Source organism: Pelodiscus sinensis, chromosome 2 (genome assembly GCF_052426305.1).
Source record: "Pelodiscus sinensis isolate ZL-2025 chromosome 2, ASM5242630v1, whole genome shotgun sequence".
Classification (NCBI taxonomy): domain Eukaryota; kingdom Metazoa; phylum Chordata; order Testudines; family Trionychidae; genus Pelodiscus; species Pelodiscus sinensis.
The window spans coordinates 223,212,501-223,238,318 of record NC_143053.1 but is presented as its reverse complement, the minus strand read 5'-3'; the positions used below and the strand labels follow the sequence as shown (position 1 = coordinate 223,238,318).

General features: G+C 42.5%; 1 protein-coding gene across 1 annotated transcript in view; it reads right to left on the bottom strand.

Moving 5' to 3' along the window:
* MALRD1 (MAM and LDL receptor class A domain containing 1) overlaps nucleotides 1–25,818 on the bottom strand; it is a 438,222-nt gene that overhangs the window by 217,868 nt on the left and 194,536 nt on the right. The window contains exon 27 of the mRNA XM_089776725.1: nucleotides 21,891–22,182. Within this exon, the coding sequence (XP_089632851.1) occupies nucleotides 21,891–22,182 (292 nt within the window). The remainder of the gene's footprint in view (nucleotides 1–21,890; nucleotides 22,183–25,818) is intronic.

The following is a 25,818-nucleotide window of genomic DNA, read 5'->3' as shown; positions in this document are numbered from 1 at the left end:
TCCTCAGATCTGTATCAAACCACATATGAAATTAAATGAATTATCCTACTTAAAAATATTCACTTGATGTCACCCTGGTTTGTCTACATTTTTTAATCACAAAGGTTTTAAGATTTTTTCTCCCATGCCCCCTGATTCCTTATATGCATATCACTTCATCTACAGTATAATCTTTCTATATACTTACCAATATTTCCAATTAACCCTTGTCATTAATGTAATGGTTTATTGTAGGAACCATACACTAGAACATTAATTACTTTCCTAGTCTCAAAACATTATTTTTAACTTACCAATCTGGACTGCCCTAATATTGTACTAAATAACATTGAAAAACTGAACAAAAATGCATATAGTGATGCATACTCTATTAATTTTTGGACTAATGTAGGACTAATGGGTTCCATGTCCCAACTCCGGTCAGTTCCAATATCCAGTTATTTGGTAACATAAGAATCTTGATAGAACAGTACTAGAAACACATATACTTAGTATGAAAATACAGATATCATATTACAAACAAGAAATGTGTTAGACAATTGAATATGTACAAAATAAACATTTATATTGAGTAACAAATGTCTTAAGAAGAGCTGTGTGAAATTTTTCCACTGCAAATTTTTTTCAGAAAAGCAACCAGATTTGGGTCCACTGAAACATTTCACTAATTCATGTTACATTTGTTGGGTTGCTTTGATTGAAAAAAATGTGAAAAGAAATAAAATATTCTTTCAACATTTTCAGCATTAAATTTTTAGAAATTAAATAATTTCAAATTGAATTGTCCTTCTTACAAGCTCATTTGAAACAAAACATTTTGCTGTGTGTCAAAATAAATGTTTTGTTCCATCGGAAACAATTCATTTTTACTTTTCAACTAGTAAATTATTTTTAAAAACACTCATTTTTTTATCTGAATTGATTTTTTTGGATCACCATTGAATTTAATTTATCACCCCCAAATTTCAGTTCACATATACTGGGCACAGTTCTGCTTTACTTTTACCGGAAAATTATTTCCTTTAGTCTGATAATTTTTATTGGTCCCCTTAACTGGTTACTTACATCAGTTTTCAGTATATTTACAATAACCAGAGTGCTGGTAAAACCAAAACTATTCAAGAAGCTTAAAATAACAATTCCACTCTCTCAACTCTCCTGGCTACAGAAAATTCCAAATACTACAAAATAAAAATGTGTCGTCCATGCATTCTATTGTTTCATAGATTTTTATATATTACATACATATATATTAGTGAAAAGATCATATTCCATGACCTGGAAAGTTAGCATTACCCTGTAGCAGTGGAATTCTGAATTCACTTTGTCCGTTTGGAAGGCAGCATTCATTCAAACTTCAGCTTTCCTTTTTGCTCTGTATAATATACAATAACTCTTTGGAAACTAAATGATAAACAAAACTGGAGAATGTAGTGTAACGTGTGGTTATAAAAATCAGCTATTAGAAGACAGACATTTGGCTAATATCGTGCTTGCAGCTGGCCTTGCAACTTAATTCAGCCTTGTCCAATGAAATTTACTGCAAACATTTACAAAGCAACTCTTCTATCATACAAGACACATTCTGTTCTTTGGCAAACCATGTAAATCATAGTTTACATGCCCTCAGGCATAGACATAACAGCGTCAAGGTAACTGTGCAATATAACATTTTATATAGCCAATTCATAAATGTATTTATTAAGAGGGAAAAAAGCGGTACTGTTGGAAGCATCTGGGTGGTAAAGAGCTGGTGTTGGTTAACTTACATAAAACATTAGTTCAGATTTCAACTACATTAAAGTATTTGAGAGAAATAAAAGCCATTTCTGCAAAACAAAACAGATTAAAAAAGAAAGAAAGGAAAGCTTGGATAACTTTCCCCCAGGCTATGGATTATTTTAATACTATTTATTTCCATTACATTGGGGTTTTATTAACTACTAAAATTATTATTATTATTATTATTAGATTTACTCAGCTTTGCTCAGGTCCTTCAGGGTGGAGAAGGAGGGGTGGTGGTGAGTGCAGGAGTCAGGGCAGAGGATTGGGGCTGTGGGGTGGTGGTGGTGGTACAGGAGTCAGGGTTTCAGGGTAAGGAGGGGCTCAGGGCTGGGTGTGTGTAAGAGTCAAGATTTGAGGGACAAGGAGGGGCTCAGGTCAGGAGGCTGCACGGTGCAGGACTGGTGGGGGTCATGCTGGCCACATGGGGGCTGTTGTTGTAATACTGACAGACCTTGGCTGTCAGTGGGAAGAATCAAACCTCAGAAGCTCTACTGCATGAGCTAAGAGTCCACTGCATGGTAGCTAAGGCTGAAGAGCAGACTCATTATTTTCTCTATAAGTGCCACTGGATGGTATATGCACCACATTCAGAAGGTGTGTGGGTTATGGTCTTTTGCCTTTGTTTCACTACAATATCACAGACTGTTTCATTTGCCCTTTCCTGGACTAAGGTTATGTCCCCCTGGGGATCAGTGCTCTTTCTGTCAGCTGCTCTACCATTGCTAATGTCCTTTTACTGTCTTTTAGGAAAGTACTCATGGCAGGCACTTCCCTCTTGGTTCTTGTAGGCACCACTAATGGGGTCATGTCCACATACCTTAATGCTTCAATTGGTAGATCAAATATCTCCTTGGACGTGTTCTTGATATCTCTACAGACAGCAGCACAAAGCCCACAGATCATAAATGTGTTTACTTACTAGTCCACAGCTTGCCATCTTCAGTAATAAGGAAGTATCTTAGGGTATGTCTACACTACCCTCCTAGTTCGAACTAGGAGGGTAATGTAGGCATACCGCACTTGCAAATGAAGCCCGGGATTTGAATTTCCTGGGTTTCATTTGCATAAGCCGGGTGCCGCCATTTTTAAATCCCGGCTCGTTCGAACCCCGTGCCGCGCGGCTACACGTGGCACGGACTAGGTAGTTCGGACTAGGTTTCCTAGTCCGAACTACCGTTACTCCTCATTCCACGAGGCTTCATTTGCAAGTGCAGTATGCCTATATTACCCTCCTAGTTCAAACTAGGAGGGTAGTGTAGACATACCCTTAGAGATACCGAGTCAGTTCCTATCAGCACACACTCATTAGTGACTTCTTTAAGGTGGGGCATAGTAATGCAGCGATGTCTACTTCTCTTCCCATACTTCTCTGTTAAGTCTAGGTGCACTATGACATATAGTTGGTGAAGAATAACCTTCATTTATGACATAAGTTTGACTCAGGATGGGGCTACACAACTTTTTCTAATGTTTGCTCCAGAATCTTTGCCTACACACAGGCCTGCCAAAGGCAAGGGGTGGTGGAGGGACAAAAGTCAGGCAAATGGGGTAGATACCCCAGGGCTGCCAGATGTTGCTACTTCTGTAGCAGCAATGGCAGTTGCCTGGCCCTGGGTCCCTTACATTGCTGCCAGAACCCTACGTAGTGCACACTGGGTGGCGTGGAAGGGCTGGCTGGAGGAGACTAATCATCTAGTCCTGCCCCTTCCACTTGAGGTTCTGCCCCTTCCCAGAGCCTGGAGCTCCTCTCAATCCTTGCTTCAATCCACCAGGGCCTGGTGAAGTCTGTCAGCCACCTTTTCCACACATTAGATGAGGCTGCAGTCCCTAGGCTTGGGGTTGTTGGATCAAGGACCAGAGTCTTTCCTTCATTCTATAGAAAGGCCAACATTTTCTTCAGTGTCTCTACATTTAAGGCAGGAACCGGTAGGGGAATGGCTTCCAAGACTAACAGTTTCCATATGCCATTTGCCAATACTAGCTTGGCTTGGAACTTGTAAAGGTCCCATTCCCGCTGACAACTCTCAGAATGCTACAAAGGCACCATTCTCCCTCATAAATATGTGCCCACACATTCTACACTTGCTCAGGTGTTCTGTGGCTCCCAACAAAGCAGATTCCACTAAGCCATCATTGAAAGTCTCAGGTATTCCTGTCACTAGAATACAGTACTTAGGGACAAAATTCATCCCCTTGCACCTATCCCCTAATGTGTATACAGCCATTAGACAAACTGATTTCCCACCAATATAACATTGTTCCCCACATTAATGATTTATTTAAAGTGAGTTTGCAAAAGGGATCTTGGGAAAAGCTCCCAAAAACATAAACTTTCTGTCAGGTGGTGGTGGCAGCAACAGTGGCCATCTTCAATATCCAGAGATACTGCTTAACAATACAAAACAAAACCAGCTCAAATCCTGCCCAACAATCCAGAAAAATTAAATGCCAGTACAGGTTCCTCCCATTTGCAAGCACCGAGTCTACGTATAATAAAACTTTATTAGCAGGGAAAGGGAGTTCAGCATTAATTTGGCACCCAGAGGCCCAACAATAGGAATGGAGGGCTTCCATTGTGTTGGGTGGCGTACAAAAAAAAATGAGTATCCCTGCCCCGGAGGCTTATATGTGATGTTTTATGGCTGTATGTGTGCACGTAACACAGTAAATATATTGAGGGACAATTTATGGCTAACTATCAGAAGGTGCATTAAAGCGGGGAAGGGACACACTTCCTCATTTTTCTATTCCATCCATATAGAAGCAGACTTTGGATACAGGATCTGGAGAGCCCAGAGGGAGAAGAGAGTATGACCAGCAAAACTCGTGATTCCTGAAAGGACTGGGCTGGGTGCAGAGATAGTCTGCTCACCATACCCCTACTGCTGCTGAAGCTGTATTGGCAGAGCAGTGCTGGCTACACATTTCCAAATGTGTGGTGATAGGGACTCCAGTAGACCCCTTAGTAGAGGCATTGTGGATTTTAAAGTCAAAATGACTCTCACAATGACCCATCAGACAGTATACCTGCTCATTCAGCAATGCATTGCCTCAGGGCAACCATGAGTTTGCCCCATTCATACACACAAATTGATCCAAGCTACTTAAATGTGCTTTGTAAGTTCAAAGTTCCTTCCTTCATGAGTAATTCCTCCTGACCTGCCACATACTTTGATGTCGGTAATGACACACATTTCCCTTAAATATATCTATGGATGCTGAAGTGCCAAGATACTTATTTGGTACTATACTAAAGTTCTTTAACAAAGAGAAAAATTAGTGCTGACTCTGCCACCCTTTCAAAGGGCTATAGATGACATTAATCATATTCTATTAACCCACTCTCAAAGCCCTAATTCATTATGGGTCAAACCATGCTCTGATCTCACTATAGATCTGAATGTTCTTTCATTCTTATTTTTAATGCAATTGGATCCAAGAATGACTAAGCACAGCAGTTTCAATCTTTTGGCTTATTTTATAAGGTACTCTGTCTCTGTACTTGTGTGTGTATAAAGAGAGAGACAGAGAGAACACAATGGAGTACAGGTTGGATCTTTCTTCTCCAGCAGCCTCAGGACCTGACCAGTCCTGAATGAAGGAGTTTGCCCCACAAAGGAAGGTCCCCCTGAAAACAGCCCTGACAAAGGGAGGTCCCCTGCTGCCAGCTCCTTCAGCCCTGCTGGGCTGTCTGAGGACCAGCCCCAGCTCCACTGCTGGCCAGCTATAGCCCCACTGCCGAACAGCAGTTTGCTCAATGGGGCTGCCACAGCCTCACCCCCACGTTGCATGTGGCCCCAGCTGCCCTGATTCTGCTGGGCTGCTGTGGCTGGCTTCCCCTCCTGGGTTGCCACGGTTGCAAATCTGACCCTAATGCCGTGTGACGGGCAGTCCCAATCACATGGCCACCACCGCCGTTGCCCAGGCTGCTGTGACCCCGCTGCATCCCAGGCTGATGCAGCCCAGCCACAATTCCCCTCTTGGGCTGCTGAAGTCTGGGCTGTGCTGCTGGGTGGCGGACAGCCCTGGTTGCTCTTCTCCTAGGCTCCTGGGCCCTGCTGCTAGTATACTGGCAGAGTTGCACCAGGTTCCCAGCTGCTGACCGTCCTGGCCCGCAGCTCTCTCATACAGGAACATCAGTGGTCATGACAGACCACAGATGTTGCCGGATGAGATAATCCCAGATTTGGGAGGTGCAACCTGTAGTGTCTCATGAAAGTTGTATCAGCATGAAGCTGGAGGTTACCACATTTCTTACAAGTGATAAAACTATATGTGAATGATTTAGGTCTTCCCAACTGACAGTCAGGTCGATATAACACACCATTTTATCATACATTCTGCATACACCCTGAGCCTTACAGTAAAATTACAAGATATTTGAGAATATTACAAAAATACTGCCACCATTTTTCATATCACTCTACCTGGTAAGCCAGGCTACCTGGGTGCTACATACAAAACAGTATAGGTCTCAGCAGATGAGAAAATTCAAAGAAATATTAAAAACATTTAGAAGTGAACTAAATGAGCTTTTCCATAAATACCAGCCAATTAGCCCGTCATAAGACGGGATTTTCAGGTCTTCTCTCCAGAGCTCGCTCTCTCTCTCTCTCCTCCTACTGCCTTCCCCCTACCAGCTCTCCTCCGCCTCCTGCCTCTCTCCCCGTCTCTTTCTTTCTCTTCTCCCCCTCCTGCTTCTCCCTCTCCCTTTCTCTTCTCCTCCTCCTCCTGCCTCTCTTTCCCCTCCATCTCTCCCTGCCCCCTTTCTCCTTCCCCTTCCCACCTGCTGTGGCGCTCAGCTGAGTGCTACCTGCTCAGCTGGGCTGCCATGAGGGAGGGGGGCAGGGCGGTGACGTACATGGCCTGGGGGCCCTCCCACCGCGGGGGAGCCCAAATGGCCCCTTGCACTGCTGGCTCCCCGGAAGCCCGGCTGAGAGGTGCAGCACTCAGTTGAGGGCCACAGAGGGAGGTGAAAAGGGGGGTGGTGACGTAAACGACCCCACCCCCTGGCCATGTATGTCACCGCCCCACCCTCTTCCCCTCACGCCGTGGTGGCTGGGCTGAGTGCTGCGCCCCTCAGCCGGGCTCCGGCAGGGGATGGCAAGGAAGGGTGGTGATGTACATGGCCCTGCTTCCGGCCGTGTACATCACCGCCCCGCCCCTCCTCCCCCGTGGTGGCACGGCTGAGCACACAACACTTGCTGCCGCTTGCTCCCCTGCCGGAGCACTCATGCTGCACCGCTCAGCTGGGCCCCGGCCGGAGGGGAAGGGGGACGGGGCACTGACGTACACAGCCAGGGGGCATGTCCGTCTACGTCAGCCTTACAGACGCACAGACACTGGGCTACTATATATATGACTAGTGTCTCCACTTTAAAGTCCAGTGTATTGTGACCTAATGGCAAATTCTGTGCCCCTTTGGTAAGATAATATCCATTTCTAGCTCTAATGGGTCATGAGGTATTGTTCTTTAAACCTGCTGCTGATCCTGAACATTGATGACCAGTGTAATTTCAGAGGGGGCATTCCGTAAAGGAGGGACAGAAGGCAATAGTTCAGATGGAAGATTAATTTTTGGTTTTGTTTTAAGTATCAGCTGTTTGAATCTGCTCAAGTATTTAGAATATAAGAATAAATTCCAAGTTCAAATAGTGTAGGTCTACACTGCAAAGTTACTTCAAAATAACAGCCCTTATTTTGAAATAACTATGTAGGGTAGGTCTACACAGCCAAACCGCTATTTCAAAATAAATTCGAAATACGAGCGCTTATTTTGAATTTGGTAAACCTTATTCTACGAGGAATGATGCCAAAGTCAAAATAGCTATTTCGAAATAAGTGCTGTGTAGACACTTATTTTGAAATAAGGGGCCTCCTGCCTTCCCAGGGTGCCCTGGTGGCCACTCCAGCCTCAACCAAGAACACTTCTCTTCCTCCCACTCTCCCCAGAGCCCTTAAATGGGTAGACTCTGGCCACAGTGCCTGTGCCAGCTCCAAGCCTGCCAGCCCAGGGCCAGCAGTCACTGCCCCTGACCCAATGGTCCCAAAACATGAGCCTCTGGCAGCCAGCCCTCCACTACTCTCCCGGAGCAGTCTGCCAGCTCCCAGGAGACTGCCAGGGCCTGGAGAAGGTGGGTGCCCTCCTGGTCAAGGGTGGAGATCATGGACCTTATTTAGGTTTGGGGGGGATGCCCCCAACGTCCATGATCTCCACATTAGATGGAGGAACGCGGCCGTCTATGGCAGGATAGCTGCCAGCCTGGCCACCAAAGGCCACAAGCGAACCCAGGAGCAGGTTTGCATGAAAATCAAGTTGGCCCAGAGAGACCCCCCAACCCTGGGCCCTGACCTTCCCCTCCCCCTTCTTCCCCTTGCTTCCCCCTTCCAGTTCATTCCTCCCAGGTTTCCCCGTCCCCTCTCCCATCCTCTCTCTTCCCCTCTCCTTCCTCCTTTCCCCAGTCTCACCAGAGTTTCATTCCCCCACCCCAGTTTTGTTAAATAAAGAGAGTTTGTGTTCTTGAAAATACGTGTATTTTATTTTACATAAGGAAGAGGGGTTAGGGAGGGGTAAGCGGAAGGACGTGAGGGAGGAATGAGGCACAAGCCTCCAGTGGGGCACACCAGGGAAGCTCTCCTGCAGGGCCTCCTGGATACTGACAGCCCCCCGATGAACCTCCCGGATGGTAGCCTGCAGAAAGTGCAGCCAGGCTCGCAGCAACGTGTCCAAGAGAAGCACCAGAGTGGCAGCTCTGGCTCCATGTGGCAGAGTGCTGTGGTGTCCCAAGTGAGGGCAACCAGAGTGCACAGAGACAAAAGACTTTGCTGTCCTTCATTGAGGTAGACAAGCAAGCAGGAAAACCTGAGAACTAGCTGTCCGGGGGAGGGAGGTTCCTTTAAGCACAGACCTCAGATAGCCTCAGGCAGCAGCTCCACACAGTAAGTCCTGACCTGGTGCCCTGCTGGAACTGGTTCCGGTCAGCCTTAAATGTGATTCAGAATCCACTCATTGTGGATTCGCTATTTCAAAATACCAAAATGCTATTTCTAAATGCATTTTGTGTGTAGACATGTTATTTCAAAATAAGATATTTCGAAATAACACTGTAGTGTAGACTTACCTATAGTGATAAAAAAAGCAGCCATTGTTTCACGGTAAAAGCAAATAAAGTTATAGATCTAGCTGTGAGATTTCAACTGCCTTTGAATTTATTAAAAAAATAACACACACATAGAATGAAATAGCTGGATCCAAAATTATATTTTTTTAAAATTAATGCATCAGAGCAAGCCAAACTGATATCAAAAGACTTAGATAGAACTTGGATAGTGAAAACATATGAGGGTCTGAAAAGTATGAAACTCCAGGCAATATAGGCAGTTTACATTCCTTTCTGTAGGAGAGAATTGCCTTCAGAACACTTTACCAAGTTCTGCAATGGGGTGAGGTTATCATCAGTCTTGGATCACGTATGCGGAGGACTGTTATTGGCATACTCTGAAGCTGCTAGGATAACCCACTCATTCTACATTATTTCAACAGTCTCTTATTTTTCTAAGTACAGGAAATATATTGACTTGGCTTCAGGAAGTGGCATCATATTATGTACAGCAGATTACTTTAAACTCGCTACAGTATTATTATGGTACCTAAAACACTTCTCTAATGTTAGCAACTTTAATTTCATGCTATTAAAATTAACTATAATTGTCAATCTGGTATAAGACACTGTATTATCTTGGAAGATCTCTTCTGGTCAAGTAATAAATTCACATTTCTGTATTTGTGAATAAGGCTGTAAACACAGATGAGAACAAAATGAAGAACACATATTGGTCAAGTAATTTTGTATGAAATTGAATCCTCACTTTGCATATCCTAAACAAGAAGGCAGATTATTTAATTTCAATTTTCTTTTTCATTCTACTGCACTTTGCAGAAACATTTTCAACTCCAGCCAAAGTAAAAAGGCTTTTCCAAGAGAATTTACACTGCCTCCTATGGATTGCCATTGCCATTGGAGTTGGGACGAGTTGAATTTGTATAAGAAAAAGATGTTTTAAAGTCCATTTATAATCCAAGGAACCCTTAATTAATTTTATTTCATCATATCATATATCTCATATATCACATCAGAATATATTTATAATTGAAATGGTCAAAGTAGGTAGACCTAATATTGACATACTTTTCATTTTTATTCAGACACTGTCTTCGAGTTAAATTGACAACCACTCTAAAATTTCAGATTTTAGGATTACTAAACTGAGCTGCAATAGTTCAAAAAATAGAGAACAGATTATTTCCTACGCCAGAATAGTATATTGACCATTCTACCTTCCTAAAGTCCAGTGGATTCATCTAGGATCTTTGAACTTCACAAGTCTTAATCCCAGGTCTGTCATTGACTATGGAGCTCTAGATAACTTACTTAACCTTTTCCCCAAATTTTCCCATTGTAAATAGGGGGTAACAGTCTTTATTTGCATTCCTAGCAGGGTAAGATTATGATTAAGGTATGTGCAGCCTTATAAATGTAAAGGACCATGTTTAAATACAAAACAATCACAAATGACAAAACTATATGAAACCTAGCACCATTTTGCAGATATAATCGGTCAGTCAGAGGTCTATGTGTATATGAAAGTTAGTTATGCTTATACAATTTTAGGTATAAACAGAAATTGTGAGTGCAATTTTAGAAGCAGTTTTCCCTTTCAGGAAGTGCTCTAAGCTTATTATTCATCCTGTACTCTGTTTCTCAGAGTGCCAGTAATGGATGCTTCAGAGAAAGATATAAACCCCCTATAATTCAATTAATTGCACACAGGAAAAAAAATTCTTTCCTGGCTCCAATGAAGATCACTATATCCACCGAAGCCCTTGTAAAAATAACTTAGTATAACTACAGAGATTAACTATTCTAATTCCTATGAGTCTCAGTCTTGTTTAATCTTGGGGTGTGTCTAGACTACAGGGTTTTGTCGACAAAAGTGGCCTTTTGTTGACAAAACTATACCTGCGTCTACACTACCGCCGAGTTCTGTTGACATAATGTCTACAGAACTTGGCAGTTTTGTCAATGGTGGTAAACCTCATTCTATGAGGAATAACGCCTTTTGTCGACAGAGTTCTGTCAACAGAAGGCATTATTGCATCTACACTGTCCTTTGCGTCTACACTGTCATGTCAACAAAGCAGCTTGCTTTGTCAACAGAACTGGATGTAGTCTAGACGCTCTTTGTCAACAGAAGCTTTGTCGACAGTATCTGTTGACAAAACTTCTGTCGACAAAAGCCTGTAGTCTAGACGTACCCTCGGTGTAGAATAAACCACATCAGTATATGTGAAAACAAAGTCATGATGAATGCCTATAGGATTTCTGGATATACCAGACTGAGAACAATTGACAGAATATGGCAATTCAAGATTATCCCCTACCTTTTCATTTCCCACTTTTGTTTATTTTAATGTTACCTGCATTATTGAATTCTGTAAAACATTTTGAGAGATATCTTTGTGAATTATGGGTCTAAAGTAACCTTATCTGAAACACTCTCACCCTTACAAGGTCATGTCCCCCAATGTCTGTCTGTTAATTGAATGTCTTGACAGTATTTTCAGTGTAACATCATTTCATATATCATAAAATATGATGCTTTTTGTGGTGCCAAAACACTCTAGCTTGAGTGCTGAAGATGGTTCAGAAACATTAATCCCCGAACACTGTAACATGAATCTTTGGTATCTTATTACATTGTCTTTTACAATGATGACTCCATCCCTGAATTAATTAAATAAAAACATAGTGTATATTTGATACAAAACTAGCTGCAGAAACTCATATTTTGCAACTGCCATCCTCCTTTATCTTCTCCCCCTTGGAAGATGTAATCCCATGTACTGTTTTATCTCAGATTGTAAGATCTCTGTGATGGGGACCTATCATGGGATGTCTGTAAAGTGTCATGAACATCCATGGCTATTTTCAAATAAATATATATATTATATTATATAATGATCCTATGCACCTTCCTGACTACAGCTATAGCCAAGTCAGTGTTGAACTATAGCCTAGTCAAGGTAAGAAGGCCAGATATAGCTCCCCTTTCCTCCTTACAACTCTCTCTTCCTTTTTTCCTGACTTAGAAGTTTGTCATCTGCTTTCTTCCTTTATCTTTTCCACTTGCTCCAGTGGCCCCATTCTTTTGCATATTTCTGATCTCCCTTGTGCCCACTCTCATTCTCTACCTTACTTTTCTCCTTAACCTCTGAGTCTCCTCTGACTCTTTCCCTCACAATACAAACATGCTTTAATCACTCTAATTGTTTTGAAAAATTGACCTCATTTGCATCTTCAATGACTGCTCCCTCTCTCATCTCTAAAAACTCATTGAATGGACTGTTTACAATGGCTTTCGGGAGTGTCTCTATTCCAAATCCACTTTAGGCCCTCTCCAATCCAGCTTTCAATCCTTGCAGTCTTCTGAAATTGCTCTTGCCAAAGTCTCTATTGACTTCTCCCTAGATAAAACACTATCAGTACTCCATCGTCATTCTCCTTGTCGTGTCAGCCATGTTTGGCATTGTCAACCATGCTTCTCTTCTTGAAATCCTCCCTTGGCATCTGTGTCTCTGTTCTGGTCCGCCTTCACATAGTTCTTTCAGCATATCCTTCACAGCATCCTGCTCTTTCCTCCTCTAGCTCTCTGTGGGATTTCCTTTTCTTCTCCCTCTTTAACTTATCTTTGAATAAGATCATCCACAAATGTGAATTGCCAGCTCAAGCTCAATATAGTTTAAACAGAGCACCTAATCTTCTCTCCTAAAGAAGTCTCCAACACTTCCTTTCTTGATCACAGTGAACATCACCTTCCTGTCACTCGACCCATAACTTGTTCCTCTTTCACTCAGATTTCTCACTAGGTCCTCATATCCAGGTTCTCTCTAATTCTAGCCCATTTTCTCTGCATAAAATCTCTCAAATATGACCCTTCCTATCTATCCACATTGTTAGAACTCTTGTCCACATTCTCATCATCTTTCATCATGTTTATGGCTACATCTCTCTCTGTGGCCTCGATAAATGCAATCGTGCTCCACTCATACCCATTCAGACTCATTTTCTTTGCCTTTCATTTTGACCATGTCATCACTCTCTTTACATTTTTCTAGTGGTTCCCCCACATCTAGTGCATCACACATAAGCTCCCTGTGTTCATTTTCATAGTCCTTGAAGTCAATCTCTGCCCTCCATCTATCATCTTTCATTCAGAGCTAAGCTGTCTATCATGCTTGCCTATCATGCCAGCCTCCACTGCCTACTCGTTATATATTTTCGGATGAACACTTTTCTGTTTTTTTCCCTGCTACCCCATAAGCATGGTAGGAGTTGCCATGGATATCCACAAAATTACATCATTCATTTTTGATTTCCTTCTCAAAACTCTTTCCCATGATGTTCACAAAAATCTAGCACAATGGGGTCCTGGTCTATGCTTAGGGGACCTAGACAATATGATCTTATCAATATATAAAATATTATAGATGAAAATTCAGCATAGGTCATTGTGAACTTTAAGATCTATTAATAATCCACCAACATTAATAAAATACAAAGGTGCTGCCAGCTTTGCTGCAAACATTAGTTGGTTGTGCAGTGAAGTTACCTCTATTGACCTCTCCTACCCAGTCCAGAGGACAGTACTCCATGACCTGATATGTGTCCCCCTGAGCTAATGGGAAAGGGGGCAAAGAGGGATAGACTACAATTCCTCCCAAACCTCTCTTGCCGGTCTAGCAGTGAGGTGGCCAGGCACGCAGTGAGGAATAAGCTGCCCCAAAAAAAAAGGATGAATGTTCCAGAGCAAAGGAAGAGCAGGGAAGAATCACAGCTTTCTGAAACACTACTCTCCAGAAGTGCTGACGCTATGTGCTGCTCTTTCCCGAGGTGGCTACATTTCAAATCCAGAGCACACTGAAGGAAGCCACTGTGGAAGGAGTAAGTTGTGTTGGTATCAAATCAAACTATTCATGTGCCTTCCTACACAAGCTATCATTGTAGAATTTGAACAGTTCCAAACACTGCAATAGCCACCCCTATTCATACAGTGAAGAGTTGATAAGCAGTGCCCCGAAATGATGATTTACTGTTTCTGAACCTCAACAGTCTACGCAGCTCTCACTGAGTTGGTTGTCTGGATGGTTGCTAAGCAGCACCATGCGGAAAGGCAGTTAGTCAGCAGTCCATGACAATGCTTTCAAAATGCCTTTTTTATGAATTGTCAAACTCTCTCCTCTCTCCTTTAAATATTACTGCATATTTAGCAAGGAGAAAAAACAACAGGGAGTACACAGTTTAAATATTTAGAAATGTAATGTGGTTTTGTAGAATTATAAATCTATTCTCTTTTAAAATTTGCGGCTGTGACTATCTCCAAGTATTGACCTATGTGGGGAGCAGGGACTCCTTCAAACCACTTGCTTGTCATTTATACCATCCTTCCTTCCAGTTTGTAGCACATGAGGGGTTCTAAAAATCAAACAGACAAAAGAGAGGAACTTTCTCCTCTTTCCCTTATGAGAAAGAGGAACTGGGAAGAAAACAAAGAATGGCAAGGATGGCCTGTCTATCAGGGTCTACTGCCCTTTCTTAGGCTCTATCTCCAGCCCCTTCTCTTGGCGTGTCTGCTTTGCAGCTCTTCAGTGTCAGGAGTGGTGATGCCTGTGATTTATCTCCATCTCAGCTGCCCGTTTCTGTTGTCAGCAGTCTCTGAGGGGGAGCAACCCTCCTCCTGTACTATAAAATGGCATCCTCCATGTGCACTTGAAGGGCCAGACAAAGTATACAGTCTGTCTTGGGGCTTGCAATGCAATCATTGCATACACAGACCACACATCACTGGTTATTATAAAATTAAACCAATGGAAACAAGACAAAATGTCTCAGACTTGGTTTATCCCAATTCCATAGTTTCAGGGTTTTGTTTTCCTGTTTGTTTTTTTGGATGTCCGTATTATAATAGAACTTATAGTTCAATGATTGGCCTTATCAACCACCTGAGAGTCCACAATTCCCATGCAAGGTGATCACACTTGGCAATGAGTGATCGCCCATCATCCTCATAGTCTCAGGTGCTGCTTTATTTCCCTCTGCCCAGCATCATGGGTGCAAATGGATCCAAAACCCTGCAACTAATTCCATCCCCATAATGCAGCAAAAAGCATGGTTTAAAAGCAGATCTAGCCTGAGACCTTTGGCGATCAGAGTTTAAATCCCTGGTCAGTACAAATGGAAATTCTGTAGGTAAGAGAAGGTAAACGGATTTACATAGATTCTAAAGATAATGTTGGCTAAGATGAGTCCTGAGGCACTCGTACTGTTGCTTGAAATTACAATGAACATCTAAAGTTCTACACATTACATCCTGGACATATTATGTGTTGGAATAGGTCCTATGTGGCTTTTTCTGAGGCTTTAATAACTTCAATTTGATAGAAGTGTTTTTAACAGACTTTTGCTATCAAAAACAAAGCATTTGAAGTTTCTAATGTTGCCACAGGGACTCACATGTATTGCAACTGCAGTAGGTCCAGAAGCACCAGAGTACAGAAGAGAAACCTCAGCAAATCACTTCTTGGGGTCACAACAGTATAAAGTTTTTAGTTTACAAGTATATTCTGGAACCCAGGTGCATCATGGGCTTAATTCTGGCCAGGATACACTGTGCTAGATGGAGTTTCCAGTCCAGCTTGACTCAATGCTTAAAGTGCAGTAAATGAAATTCTGAAGAAGAAAACCGAGTTTATCTGTATTTCTATAAGCTTTTCTATGGATCAGCATAATATATGCACCTCATAAAAATTAATGCACTCCTTAATGGATACCTCCATTTTCTTGTTTGGGAATAAAAACAAGAGAGACTAAGTGAATTGTTAAAGTACACACATAGAAAGACTAAAGTAGAGCCAGGAAAGGTCACCCCTCAAAATTCCACTCTGTTAACTTTATCATAATACCCAATTTCTCTTTCCCCAATTTCTCTTTTCCTGCCTGCTACCACCAGGAGTGACTACTGGGATCACTCAGAAGTGGTACTGGTGGGGAGGAAGAGGAGGAAGAGTCAGCTCCCCAAACAACCTGGCAAGGGCAGTAGAATCTTCCAAGTTGAATAACAATTAGGATGGGCCTTTAAACAAGGGACAATGGTGTCATTCCCTTTCCTTGTCAGCAGTCAAGTGGAGTAGATGCAAAATCAACATGTTGAATTTTGACCAGTTCTTTCTCACCATACAGGGATAGAAAGGGAATTGTGTGGATGTGACATCTGCAATTTTCAAAATAATTGTGTGAGTAAACAATACAGTACTCTCACAAAAATAGACAAATAATTTTCTGAATTGTTAATAATGGTCCAATCCAGTTCATAAAAACAATATTTTACATCTTTTATTCTAGTTAGCTTTTTGTTGATGTTGCTCCTGCTTGGAGCACCCCAGAACTTTAGCATCTTATCAGTATGTAGGGTGAAGAATCAGTGCTATCACAGCTCTGAGTGATGCACAGGAACTGGGACATGTACGACAACATTTCTTGAGCCCTTTGTGAAAAGAAGTATGAGCAAGACACTCTGCAATGCAGAATCAAGACAAAGGAACTCCAGCAGGTGCACTAGAAAGTCAATAAGACAAATTGCTGCTCTGGTGCTGTACCTAACACATGACATTTTTATAAAAAACTGGATGAAATCCTCGGTGGGGACCCCACATCTGCAGGCAAGTACACTGTGCATACTTCAGACAGCATAGAGTCAGAAGAAACAGGACTTAACCTGGAGGGAAAAGATCATGATGAAGAGGCAGAAGCAGATGAGGAGGTGGGACTCATTATGGAGTCACCTAGTGCGGTAGGCAGTGAAGAACTGTTCTCATGTCTTGAGGCTCAAGTTGAGTCTTAGCAGCTGGATGTGGAGTATGAAACAAGGGAAGAGATGCAGAATAACTTGCTTTTCTGAAATGTGGGAGGAAGGAGATTTTACGTGGAGCACCCAGAGGCTTTGTTTCTGTGAGCTCGCTATGCCCTGCCTGGTTCGGCATTATATCCAAACAAGGCATTGATGCACAGACATATCAACAGAATTTTGCAGGACGATAGTGTCAACACATTTTGTGAAATGCTAATTAACTTTCTCATAGAGAGTCTCTGTCAGGGCTGCCATTTCCCCAGCCCCGTGGTACGACACTCTCCAAACCATTCCTCTATCTGTGCTGCTGGAACCAATGTGGCACAGAGTTGAGCTGCATAAGGAGCGAGGGACCCCGTGCTCACATCCAGAAGCAGAGCCCTGTTAACCTTCATCAACCAGTGTTACTGCAGCCTGTGGACAAGTAGAGGATTATTGCAAATTATTTCCATGTACACCTGCTGCACAAGCGAGGACTCTACTTTCTTGTTCCTGCATGCCAAATTCTCCTCCCGCCCTCCTGCATCCACCTTTAAAACTCATCATGATCAGAATTTCTGGCTAGATTTGTATTTGCCTCTAGCTAACAGCAAAAATGGCCAGTTTTGTTCAGAGAAGTGCATGTTAGTGAAAGGTTTTAATCTTTATCAAGTATAAAACAGTCACTCTATCGTTAATGGTTACTTTTCCAGACCAGACCTTGAGGAGGCAGATGTGCTCCCCCACTGACAAGCTTAGTCAATTCAGAAAACAATATCGAGGACCAGAGAGGTCCTAGTTAAGGATGTTTTGCAGCCTTCAATGCTCCAAATGAAAAAAAAAAGAGAGAAAAACATGTGCCAGGGAGATGAAAGTGAGAACAGAAGCCACTGACCACATGGTAAGGCTCATGGAAGACCAAATTGAAATGCTGAAGTATCTAATTAAGATGAAGAGCAAACAGAACCAAAGGCCTCCCTGTTAACACACTGAGAATTCTTTACCAAGTAACCCTTCCTTTACACCCACACAGATACCTCCCTGGCATCAAATATAAAATTCTATATACAGCAACCCTCCCTCTACACCCCTACACTCCTTTTCACTATCTGGCAATGGATTTTTTCCTAGCACACTCCACTCCCTGTCACAGCAACTGTGACTTTGACAGATGGACATTAAAATAATTGTGAGGTTTTCCAATAGCCATTGCCAGAAAGCATTCACCTTTTGTGTGTGATCATGACTGCAAGAGATCAATAAAGGCAAAACTGATGCGGGTTTTCATAAGCTTGTGTGATACCGCCCATACCAATTGCTCTGGCCCCCTGTAGAAGCCTGTAACATCGCTTGGTCTCATAGGAATTCCTTGCTCAGGATGAGTAGTGGGAGGAGACAGGAAAGCAACCACAACTGCAGAAATGTCAGTGCCCCTCATTTTCAAACTGGTTCCTCGGAGCCTCCTTGCTACCTATGGCTGCCCTATGGGCTCCTATGACAGCATGTGTTTCTGGCTGTTCGAACAGTGTGTCCAGGTGCTGTGTCTCAGTGCTCCACCTATGGGCAAATGCTACATCCCTACTCTCACACAAATTATGTAAGCAATAGCATGTAGCCACCACCATGGAGATATGATCCTCCATAAGGTCCAGCCTGTCATAAAGACACCTCCATCTCCCTTTCAATCTTCCAAAGGCACATTCAACAAACATGGGGCATTGGCTTAGTCTGTAGCTGAACTGCCCCTTACTGCTATCCAGGTGCTCTGCATAAGGCTTCATGAGCCAGGGCTGTAACAGGTAAGCCACATCACTGAGGATCACCGTGGGCATTTCCACATGCCCCATTATAATTTTGTGGTCTGGAAAGGAAGTCCCTCTCTACAGCTTCCTGTTCAAGCCACTGTTCTTGAAGATGCATGCATCATGAATCTTTCCAAATCATGTGTCTGGAAATGGATGACGATTACCTGTTGTGTCCCCTCTCTCTGGGGCATCTGGTATTGGCCACTTGTCGGCAGACAGGATATTGGGCTGGATGGACCGTTGGTCAGACCCAGTATGGCCATTCTTATATTCAAACGACCCTGCATTCATGTCTGTGAAATGTCCATGGTGATCTATAAGCATCTAAACCACCATCAAGAAATACCCCTTCCAATTGATGTGCTTTGTGGCAAGGTGGGGTGGCACTACAATGGGAATGTGTGTGCCATCGATTGCCCCGCTATAGTTTGGAAATCCCATTTCAGTAAAGCCAGCCACTATGTCATCCACATTCCCCAGAGTCACTGTCCTACACAGCAAAATGTGATTTATTGCCCTGCACAATTGCCCAAGTACTGTCCCAATAGTAGACTTCCCCACTTCAAATTCATTTGCAACTGAAGGGTAGCAAACAAGCATTGCCAGGTTCCACAAAGCAATCACAACATGCCTCTCTAGTGAGAAAGCAGCTTTCATTCTGGTGTCCTTGCATCACAGTTCAGAGGCCAGCTCAGCACATAGGTCTAGGAAAGTTGCTCTACGCATCCTAAAATTCTGTAGCCACTGCTCTTCAACCCACACCTGCTTGACAATGTGATCCCAATGTGTCCTAAACACACTGAACACAACATAAGAGAGAAGTCTGGGATCCATGATTTCTCACAGCAGATGCTGGAGTGTGCAGCAAGGACGGTAAGTTTCAAATGGTGTGATAGTAAGCCATAAACTTCAGGATAACTCTGTAGTAAAGACCAGATGGGATGTTTTTCACATTCCCAAAATGCCTTATGCTACATTGCGCATTCCCACATTGCATGGTGATTGAAGCTGACACCAGGCGCTGTGGGATGCCTATCCACATTGCTTTGCTTTTTCTGTCGACGCAGGAGATAACAATGTGGCCATGATATATTGACAGATAGGGGCAGTGTAAGTGTGATTTGGTGACTTTATTTCTGGTGACTTTTCCATGTTGCCAGCATTATTGCCAAAGCTTTCCTGTGTAGATCTAGCCTCTGACTCAGAGGGTAAGGCTACACAGCATGCTTATTTTGAAATAAGCTATTTTGAATTTTTTTGAAAGAGCTTATTTCGAAATAGCACGTCCATACTACAGGGAAGCCTCAAAACTAGTCTGAGGCAGGTTCCCCTAGGGTGTGTCTAGACTACATGCCTCCGTCGACGGAGGCATGTAGATTAGCCAGATCGGAAGAGGGAAATGAAGCCGCGATTAAAATAATCGCGGCTTCATTTAAATTTAAATGGCTGCCCCGATCTGCCGATCAGCTGTTTGTCGGCAGATCGGGGCAGTCTGGGCGCGATGCGCCGACAAAGAAGCCTTTCTTGATCAACACAGGTAAACCTGGTTTCACGAGGCATACCTGTGTCGATCAAGAAAGGCTTCTTTGTCGGCGCATCGCGTCCAGACTGCCCCGATCTGCCGACAAACAGCTGATCGGCAGATCGGGGCAGCCATTTAAATTTAAATGAAGCCGCGATTATTTTAATCGCGGCTTCATTTCCCTCTTCCGATCTGGCTAATCTACATGCCTCCGTCGACGGAGGCATGTAGTCTAGACACACCCCTAATGTGGACGTGCTCTCTTGATTTAGAGCCCCAGGAAGCACTGGGAGTAATTACTTTCAATGACTCTGGGGAGGAGCTACTTCAAAATAGCAGCAGTGGAACGTCCACACTACTGCTATTTTGAAATAGCTATTTCAAAAGGGGCATTACTCCTCATACAGTGAGGTTTACAGATTTCGAAATAAGCCATCCATAATTTCAAATTTTATTTTGAAATAATGGAATTGCTTTGCAGATGCTTGCATTATTATGCAATAATGGCTGTTATTTCGAAATAACACTGCTGTGTAGATGCCCCCAGAGTGATATAGGATGAAAAGGTCTGCGGTGACTCAGGACAATGTCGTCAGGTTCCTGTCTCCTCCCAAACTGTGATGAAAACTTCATTGAAACCAACTGGTCTCCACAAAACAGGATTTTTTTTAACATTTTCTTTAATCTAGGGAATTCTGACCACGGCCAGAATGTCTACTATTCAGAAGATCAGAATGACAGGGCTTTTTAGAAAGAAAAATCTTTTCCCACCCCAAAGAGGAGAAAAAGGATAGTGAATCCAAACCATCAACCATTAGAAAAATAGAATTCTCTAGGGGAAAAAACCAGATTTCCTACCACAGACAAGCCTAGCCTGCTTTAGACTGTATTTGTCATAATTTTGAAGTAGTTATGTAATTTGACAGTAAATACTATGCTTATAGAAAGAATAAATGTGAAACAAAGATCAATAAAATAAAAATTACAGCTTATTGTACCCAATTCACTGTTTCAACAAGGCTTTCTGAAAACAGATTTAAGAAAATAACAGACTCCCAGTTCAATGGAAACCCATTATAAATGCCTCCCCTTCCCAAAATAAAAAATCCTGAGAGTTTTATACTGCCCTCAAGCCATGGCAGTAATCCCAGTGATTTCAATGAGAGCTGCATATTCATAGTTTGTATCTGAGAGCTTAGCTGCCAAAAGCTAACAGAGAGGAAGAGCTCCTCCTGACTTACTATGAATTGCTCAGAATAAAAATCAGTGGAAATTAAGGGTTAGCTTGTGACTTACATTTCATCTTATGCTGCAAGTTGTGTGTTGATTGGTGGCACTCTAATTACAGTGGCAGCACATGTTGGCATAGCAGTTCTATAGCTTTTGCAACAGTTCTTCTGGAAAATGTGGAGGGAGGATTTTGTGTGTGTGTACTCTACCTTTTATCACTCATGTACCTCTTGCATCCAGAGAGGTAAGCAGGGAGGAGTGTATCTACTCCCCAGTGGGATTCTACTCAGTCTTTGTACATGGGCTTTAGAAAAGCAAGTTCCTTTCACTCTTCACCCCCTTTGCACTTGATTTTACTCATTAATAGCCCTACTGACTTAAATGGGACCACTCCTGTGAGTTTGTCCTGCTCAAGGTGAGATCTCCTCCAATCAGCATTTTTATTAAATAGATTGGTCAACATACCAAAAAGCTACTTCAAATTATATTCCTTTCTGGACATTAAAAAAAAAACAAGCAACAGAAAAATCAAAGCAAGGTGTGTTTGCTCCCCTTTTCAGAATCTGATGCTGTGAAATTGTTGAGTCTATTTAATAGGAACGTACCTGTTGGAGGTAGTGCTGTGGATTCTGCTGAGAAGGCATCAGGTGAAGGCAAACATTCCTTGGTAAATGTGATGTCATCAAGTGCTATATCACCTCTGTAACCTTTCCCAACTTGCCCTTCAAAGGTGATCTGGAAGTCCTCATCCTCATCCAGGAGCAATTGTTTTCTCTGCCAGAAGTTTCCCTGGTTTCCAGTTAAATTGAAAAGGACCTTTTCTTGATTTGATGCTGTCACCTGATAGATGGTTAATGATCCAATGCTGACACCATGCATATGGTAATAAAATAATATCTGCAACCAAGAGTAATGGCATTCAATACCCACTAGAGAACATTAAATATCCTCTGTCATTACAATTACCCCAAATTTTCACTCGGAAGCATCCTTAATTCTCAGAAGAGAGTCAAAACTGCTGAATCATTCCTTACCTAGTGTTTTAATTAAACACAAGGAAAAATATCTCATTAGCAGTAATCTATAGTACTATTCTTCAGTAAACTAATGGAAGCTATTTTGGAAACCAACATTTCAGTGCTTATAGAGCTGCTAAATGCTGATTGCCTTCTTCTGAGCAAATTTCCCATTTAAACGTAAAACTGTGAAAACTGATGACAAAGCAGAGGCAGGGAACAATGCATAAACAATGTCCTTTAGCATAAGTGGAGTATCTTTAATAACTCAAGTATGACGCATGGACTCTGAAGTGTCTCACCTGCATAGAGATCTTTCCTAAATGAGGATTATTTCAAAGTGAGCCTATATAAAAGACACAGTAGGGAAAATAGAAGGAGGAGTTATAAGTGAAGAGAGAGAGAGAGAGAGGGAAAAACAGAATATTAAACATAATGATAGTGCTCAAGTAGGGTAACAGTAGAGAAAGTACAAGGAAGCACCACAGTGAATGGCAGGTGTTGTCAATGCCCGTTGAATATTTAGTCTTGTACTTGGTTCTCTTTCAACCAGATTCTAGTCCCTGACAGAACCTTAGCTTTCAATTCATGACTATTTAGACTCCTTAACAACCTCTTGTGATAGATTTATCAAAGACTTCTTGAAAATTAAATAAATTACGAGTTCTATATTTACAACTCATTTTGTGGAAAACAAGCAAGACTTGCTTGCTGATCTATAATTTATGGGATCACCTTGGCACTTGATAAAATGTACACTTAACTCTTATTATTCAGTTTTCTGGCAGAACAACAGATTTTAACAACAGACTACACATTATACCTTCCATAGTTGTGTTCCTTTCTATTTTTATCACTTCTACTGGCTTTCCACTTTTTGAAGGATACTGTTTTGGCTTGCATTTACCTTGCCTTTTAACCAGGTGACTTTTTTCCCTTGCCTTCTGTTTCCCTTTTATGTTTAGTTGTTTACGGGTGTGTTGAAGTCAATGAAAGTTTTGATATTGACTCCTGTGTGGCCATATGGATCCAGTGTATATTCTTAAGTAGCCTCACAATTGATTCCAAGGAATTTAGACTCATGCTCATTCTAAGAAACAAGAAAACGTGTCTACCTGGTGCAGGCCTGGGCCTTGAAACAGGCAGTTTTTGGGGAACGTAAGATTTCCTATATCCGAGGAGTACACTGGTCAATGGAGATTGTAATCTTTATCTGGTGGTGTCAAGAACTGAAGATGGTTTTCCCATTTCCACTCTAACACATTTGTAATGAATTGCGAAAACCCTCCTGATCCCACCTAGCTATCAATGTTTTCTGTGAAAACAAGCTTTGTCATCCTTATGTCATCATATTTTTATTTGGTTTCATGTCTACTTTGTGTCTCAATCACTGATGGTCACCAGCAATTCTGAGCATCAAAATACAGTTGGCTACAATTTACAATGCAAACCAGCCATATGTGCATGCCAGTATGATTCAAACCTGAATTCTCTTGAAGAACTACATAAAAGGAAACTTCAAAATTACAGAGATGTTCAAAGTGCTTGAAAAGTGCCATAAACCTGGCTTTGATTGTTTCAGAATAAAAAAAAATGTCTTCTGATTTAAGCCAAATCTACATACTTGATAAACACATTCATACATGAAAAAAGCTAATTTTTGCCAGCTATGACCCTCATCCTTTTTTTATGGCATTTAAGATACAATAGAAAGCAATAGCGACGAGGAGTCCTGTGGCACCTTATAGACTAACTGAAGTGTAGGAGCATAAGCTTTCGTGGGCAAAGACCCACTTCGTCAGATGCATGTAGTGGAAATTTCCAGAGGCAGGAATAAATATGCAGGCCAGGATCAGGCTGGAGATGACCAGGTGGATCCAATCAAGGAGGATGAGGCCCACTTCTAGCAGCTGATCTGGAGGTGTGAATTCCAAGAGAGCAGAAGCTGCTTTTGTAGTTAGCAAGCCATTCACAGTCTTTGTTTAATCCAGAGTTGATTGTGTCAAACTTAAAGATGAACTGTAGCTCAGCAGTTTCTCTTTGAAGTCTGGTCCTGAAGTTTTTTTGCTGCAGGATGGCTACTTTTAGATCTGCAATTGTGTGTCCAGGAAGATTGAAGTGTTCCCCTACAGGTTTTTGTATGTTGCCATTCCTAATATCAGATTTGTGTCCATTGATTCTTTTACGTAGGGACTGTCCTGTTTGGCCGATGTATATAGCAGTGGGGCATTGTTGGCACATGATGGCATATATTACGTTGGTGGATGTGCAGGAGAATGTACCAGTGACAGTATGGCTGATCTGGTTAGGTCCTGTGATGGTGTATATATGTGGGCAGAGTTGGCACCGAGGTTTGTTGCAAGGATTGGTTCCTGAGTTCGAGTTATTATGGTGCGGTGTGTAGTTGCTGGTGAGAATATGCTTCAGGTTGGCGGGTTGTCTGTGGGCAAGGACCGGCCTACCTCCCAAGGCCTGTGAAAGCGAGGGATCATTGTCCAGGATGGATTGAAGATCACTAATGATGCGTTGGAGAGGTTTTAGCTGGGGACTGTAGGTGATGGCCAGTGGCCAGTGGTGTTCTGTTGGTTTCTTTCTTGGGCTTGTCCCGTAGCAGGAGGCTTCTGGGTACACGTCTGGCTCTGTCAATCTGTCTCCTCACTTCCTCGTGTGGGTATCGCAGCTTACAGAATGCTTGTTGAAGATCTTGTAGGTGTAGGTCTCTGTCTGAGGGGTTGGAGCATATGCGGTGACAGATTGACAGAGCCAGACGTGTACCCAGAAGCCTCCTGCTACGGGACAAGCCCAAGAAAGAAACCAACAGAACACCACTGGCCATCACCTACAGTCCCCAGCTAAAACCTCTCCAACACATCATTAGTGATCTTCAACCCATCCTGGACAATGATCCCTCGCTTTCACAGGCCTTGGGAGGTAGGCCGGTCCTTGCCCACAGACAACCCGCCAACCTGAAGCATATTCTCACCAGCAACTACACACCGCACCATAATAACTCGAACTCAGGAACCAATCCTTGCAACAAACCTCGGTGCCAACTCTGCCCACATATATACACCATCACAGGACCTAACCAGATCAGCCATACTGTCACTGGTACATTCTCCTGCACATCCACCAACGTAATATATGCCATCATGTGCCAACAATGCCCCACTGCTATATACATCGGCCAAACAGGACAGTCCCTACGTAAAAGAATCAATGGACACAAATCTGATATTAGGAATGGTAACATACAAAAACCTGTAGGGGAACACTTCAATCTTCCTGGACACACAATTGCAGATCTAAAAGTAGCCATCCTGCAGCAAAAAAACTTCAGGACCAGACTTCAAAGAGAAACTGCTGAGCTACAGTTCATCTTTAAGTTTGACACAATCAACTCTGGATTAAACAAAGACTGTGAATGGCTTGCTAACTACAAAAGCAGCTTCTGCTCTCTTGGAATTCACACCTCCAGATCAGCTGCTAGAAGTGGGCCTCATCCTCCTTGATTGGA